The sequence below is a fragment of the Arachis ipaensis genome, chromosome B5 (genome assembly GCF_059453495.1).
Source record: "Arachis ipaensis isolate K30076 ecotype BB chromosome B5, ASM5945349v1, whole genome shotgun sequence".
In the NCBI taxonomy this organism is placed as follows: Eukaryota; Viridiplantae; Streptophyta; class Magnoliopsida; order Fabales; family Fabaceae; genus Arachis; species Arachis ipaensis.
The window spans coordinates 13,975,318-13,980,232 of record NC_142440.1 but is presented as its reverse complement, the minus strand read 5'-3'; the positions used below and the strand labels follow the sequence as shown (position 1 = coordinate 13,980,232).

At 36.4% G+C, this 4,915-nt stretch overlaps 2 protein-coding genes across 2 annotated transcripts; both read left to right on the top strand.

Moving 5' to 3' along the window:
* The first annotated feature begins 1,343 nt into the window (after nt 1-1,343).
* On the top strand, nt 1,344-3,044 carry LOC107640187 (uncharacterized). The gene is made up of 3 exons (XM_016343736.1): nt 1,344-1,563; nt 2,131-2,233; nt 2,357-3,044. Exons 1-3 carry the CDS (start codon nt 1,344-1,346, stop codon nt 3,042-3,044), a joined length of 1,011 nt encoding a protein of 336 aa, XP_016199222.1.
* Nucleotides 3,045-3,088: 44 nt separating this feature from the next.
* Nucleotides 3,089-4,267, top strand: LOC107640186 (uncharacterized). The gene is made up of 2 exons (XM_016343735.1): nt 3,089-3,508; nt 3,680-4,267. The coding sequence occupies exons 1-2, from the start codon at nt 3,089-3,091 to the stop codon at nt 4,265-4,267; spliced, it is 1,008 nt and encodes a 335-aa protein (XP_016199221.1).
* Nucleotides 4,268-4,915: the final 648 nt, after the last annotated feature.

Sequence of the window (4,915 nt, the reverse complement as noted above, 5' to 3'; positions counted from 1 at the left end):
TGGACGACCCAGTGCACTTGCTGGTTAGTGGTACGAGTTGTGTAAAAGTGTGATTTACAATTCGTGCACCATGTTGCAATCAGTCTGTTGCTTGAGAGGATGTTAATCAAAGTGGGTAAACATCCTAATGATTTAGTCCCTACAAATATTACTGTGACAGACTTCAGTGGGACTTCGACTTTGGCCAGAGGGTTGGTTACTCTGACTGTGAAGATTGGCTCATCTGAGCGTAATACTGTCTTTGTGGTGATTCCATCAAGAGCAAGCTATAAGGCTTTGCTAGGCGAGATTGGATCCATGGTGTGGGTGCAGTTCCTTCCACTGTGCATCTGAGTGTTCTTCTGTGGACAAAAGATGGTAAACCTAAAATCATTAAGGTAGATTCGAACTTGTATGTCGAACAACTGCACGTTGATTTCAGGATGTACAAGTCTAAACTGAAGCCTCTGAATGTTGATCGGACACTAAATTCTTATAATTGTGAAGGTTGCTATCTATCCTCTGAAGGCCTCTCGGTGAAGTTACATTATCCATAATTGGGCTTTGAGCCGACTGGTTCGGAGTGTCTTTCTTGAAGGTCTTGGAGAAACTGCTCTATGGACCAGGTTGAGGAAGTTTCCGACTACCTGGTAATATTACATAATTATTTAAATAATTTTCAGTTATTAGAGAATAAAGTTGATTCTTCTGATGAAGTTGAATCACATAGGGGTAGAAATGTTATTAGTTGTAATGTGTTTGATTCGGTGTCTTTAGTCGAATTTAGTTATGATTTCCCTATTTCTTGTAATGAAAATAATGATGCAAGCCGGACTGCCGATTTAATAGCAAAGGCTCATTGTGTAGAAAATATAAGTAATGCTGATTTAATCAATGATCAAGTTTCTTCTGTTTCTGATGATTCTATTGATTTCACTTTTGATTGCATTTATGATTTAGAACCATTGGGTTTTGAGAAATACTCAATAAAAGATGATGATTATTATAAAGGGTTTGAATCTCAAGATCCCTTAGAGGAAGTTAATCTGGGGACTCTTGATGATGTTCGAATTATATATATTTGTAAGGATCTTGTTGATCCTTTTCGAACTGAACTCTTTAACCTTTTACATGAGTTTAAAGATTGTTTTGCGTGGGATTATCATGAGATGCCAAGTCTCGATCGTTCACTAGTGGAACATCGATTAGCATTGAAACCCAATGCTCGACCTGTGAAATAGACTCCAAGACGTTTTGCTCCTGAGATTAATATAAAAATTAAAGAAGAGATAGAACGCTTGATCAAAGCAAAATTTATTCGAAATGTACGTTATGTTGAGTGAGTGTCAAATATTGTCCCTGTCATGAAGAAGAATGGGAAGTTGAGAGTATGCATCGATTTTCGAGATTTGAATAATGCTACCCCAAAAGATGAATATTTTATGCCTATCGCAGATATGTTAATCGATTCTGCAGCTGGAAATGAAATACTTAGTTTTATCGATGGTTGTTCTGGATATAACCAAATTTTTATTGCAGAAGATGATGTGGCTAAAACTGCCTTTCGTTGTCCTGGGGCATTAGGTACATATGAAATGGGTAGTTATGCCTTTTGGCTTGAAAAATGCTGGGGCAACATATCAGTGGACAATGAATGCTATTTTCTATGAGTTTATTGGGAAATTTATGGAAGTGTATATCGATGACGTTATGGTTCAATCGATTTCGGTGAGTCAGCACATCGATCATTTAAGGAGAGCATTCCTTACTATGAGGAAGAAAGGCTTAAAGATGAATCTTTTGAAATGTGCTTTTGGTGTATCGGCTGGAATTTTTTGGGTTTTATTGTTCATAAAAAAGGGATTGCCATCGACAAAAATAAAGCAGATGCGATATTGGCGTTGTCTGCACCCAAATCGAAGAAAGAAGTACAATCTTTTTTGGATAAGGTAAATTATCTTCGAAGATTCATTTCGATTCTTTCAGATCAAACTAGAGTGTTTGCACCTTTAGTGAAACTAAAAAATGATTCACAATTCAATTGGACAACAGAGCATCAGTTGGCATTCGATTTGATTAAGATTTACTTGTCTAAAGCCCCGATTATGGCGAATGTTCGACCATCTGAACCCTTAAAATTATATATTGCAGCATCTGAAAATACTATAGGGTGTATGTTAGCCCAAGATGATGAAAATGGGCATGAGCGGGCAGTTTATTACCTTAGTCGAGTTTTAACTGATATCAAAACGAGGTATTCCCCGATCAAAAAATTGTGTCTGTCTCTATATCATGCTTGTATGAAACTAAAGTGTTATATGGTGGCTAAATTGGTAAAAGTTATTGCACAAACTAACTTAATCAAAAATATGTTAAGCTTCCCGATGTTGCGCGGACGATTGGGAAAATGGATGCTAGCATTAACAGAGTTCGATCTACAATATGTCCCAGCCAAGGCTGTAAAAGGGCAGGTCATTGCAGATTTTCTTGTAGATAATTCGGAAGATCTAAATGACCAGGGGAAAAATGTAATAGAAGTAAAAGTCGATTATTGGAAGTTGTATTTTGATGGGTCAAAACATAAAGATGGCGCAGGAGTTGGAATTTTAATTGTTTCACCAGAAAGAATTCCGTCAAAATTTGTATTCGAAATAAAATATCCTTGTTTGAATAATGAGGCAGAGTACGAAGCTTTGATTTTGGGCCTCGAAATCTTAATTAATAAGGGAGTTTTGGAAGTTCAGATATTAGGGGATTCCCAGTTGGTTTTGAAGCAGTTATTGAAAGAATTTAAATGTAATAATGAGAGGTTACAGAAGTATTTGACGACTGCTTGGGAGTTGTTAACGTCTTTTCAAAAGGTTTCTTTGGTTCATATTCCAAGAATTCAAAATGAAATGGCTAATGAATTAGCCCAGATTTCTTCGAAGTACAAAATCGGTTCAGGAACCTTTAAGAAATTGGCCAGTATTCATCAGATTTTAGTTCCTGCAAATGAAAGGGAAGTTTGTGCATCGATGAATGGGAAGATGTTGATTGGAGGAAGCCTGTTGCTAAGTATCTGAAAGATCCCAGTATCCCAGTCGATAGAAAGATGAAATTACGAGCAATGAATTTTGTTTTGATGGCTGATGAATTGTATAAGAAAGGTATCGATGGGAGTTTATCGAGATGTTTGGGTCAAAATGACCAAAATATTGCTTTGGGTGAAGTTCACAATGGGATATGCGGTGCCCATCAGGCTGGAAAAAAAATGAGGTGGGTGTTATATTGCAATCATGTATATTGGCCATCCATGATTAAAGATTGCATTGATTATGCAAAAGCATGTCTAGAATGCCAGAAACATGGCTCGATTCAACAAATCCCAGCATCCGAATTACATTCGATAATAAAGCCATGGCCATTTAAAGGTTGGGCTTTGAATTTAATTGGGTTAATTCATCCTCCTTCATCAAAACAACACAAGTTTATCTTAGTAGCAATTGATTATTTTACAAAATGGGTTGAAGCGATTCCCTCGATAGAAGTAAGTTAAGGTGAGATAATAGATTTTATTGAGGAATATATTATCCATCAATTTGGAATTCCTCAAACATTAAGTACTGATCAAGGAACAATGTTTACTGGTCAGCGAATTAAAAATTTTGCAGCTTCGAGAAGTATTAATATGGTTACCTCGACTCCTTATTATGCACAGGCTAATGGGCAAGTAGAAGCAGCATATAAGATTTTGATAAGTTTGATAAAAAAAAAACATATTGGAAATAAGCCACGAACATGGCATGAAACTTTAAGCCAAGTCTTGTGGGCTTATCGAAACTCACCAAGGGGTTCGACAGGTACTTCGCCATATAAGTTGGTGTATGGTCATGATGCAGTGTTACCACTAGAGATAAATCTAAATACTTTAAGAATATCAAAGCAGAGTAATTTACTAGTCGATGATTATTGGAATGCAATATTCGATGAATTGAGCGAGTTAGATTCGGAGCGAATTTTGGCACTCGATAACATGATTCGACAGAAAGCAAGTATTGCTCGAAGTTACAATCATCGAATCAAGGAAAAGTCTTTTAATATAGGTGAATTGGTTTTGAAAGTTATCTTGCCAATGGAAAAGAAATTGAAATTTCTTGGTAAATGGTCCCATACTTGGGAGGGTCCTTTCCAAGTGATAGGAACATATTCGGGAAATGCTTATCTGATTAAAGATATCGAGTCAGAAAGAGTAATTAACTCGATTAATGGAAAATACTTGAAGCAATACTATTGTTGGCAGAATTAAAAGTTCAACATGCATAAGTCTAGAAAATAGAAAAGATAGTCATACAAAGAGAAATGAAAAACTTCAAGGTGCTAGTAATTTTGCTAAATCAGAGCGAAGTTTTGCCCTCCTGTTGGCCAAAGTTAAAAGCACTTCAGCTTGTTTGAATTTGTCAAAGTGGATCTTTTTGAGTTGTTCTTCATATTCTTCCTGTTTGGTCTGGATCGAAATAAGCTCCTGGATGAGATGTTGTTGTTCTTGTTGAGCGAAAGCTAGAGGCTTGGCTATGATAGCTCATCTTTGACGTATTCTGGTAAGTTTTTCATTAATTTGAGCCAGTTCTGCTTCAAGTTTTGTTTCCTCTTTGTCATAAAAAGCTTGAACGGAAATAGCATGAGCAATCCTCAAATCGAATTCTTCATGGGAGACTTGAACTGGTCGAGAGGCTGTAATACAACTCTCTATACTAGATTGGACCTTTGCTTCTTCTTTCTCCATTTCTTGGTTTTGGAATTGAGAAGCTATGCTCTCATTGAGTAGTTGCTTGAATTTTTGAATTAAATTAGAATAAAGTAAAGAGGCTGATAGCTCAATAGAAGAATTCAAAAGCTCAAACAAAAGTTGGTTAAGAATTGTATCATTAACCCATGTGGCAGGTGGATGATCCAG

What these genes read in the sequence shown, in the direction of transcription:
- LOC107640187 (XM_016343736.1), top strand. Translation starts at nt 1,344, where the DNA reads ATGAAGAAGAATGGGAAGTTGAGAGTATGCATCGATTTTCGAGATTTG. An exon ending in TCGTTGTCCTGGGGCATTAG is followed by an intron (nt 1,564 to 2,130) that starts GTACATATGAAA and finishes TATATATTGCAG; the next exon opens with CATCTGAAAATACTATAGGG. An exon ending in TTAACTGATATCAAAACGAG is followed by an intron (nt 2,234 to 2,356) that starts GTATTCCCCGAT and finishes AAATATGTTAAG; the next exon opens with CTTCCCGATGTTGCGCGGAC.
- LOC107640186 (XM_016343735.1), top strand. Translation starts at nt 3,089, where the DNA reads ATGAATTTTGTTTTGATGGCTGATGAATTGTATAAGAAAGGTATCGAT. An exon ending in AAGCGATTCCCTCGATAGAA is followed by an intron (nt 3,509 to 3,679) that starts GTAAGTTAAGGT and finishes TATTATGCACAG; the next exon opens with GCTAATGGGCAAGTAGAAGC.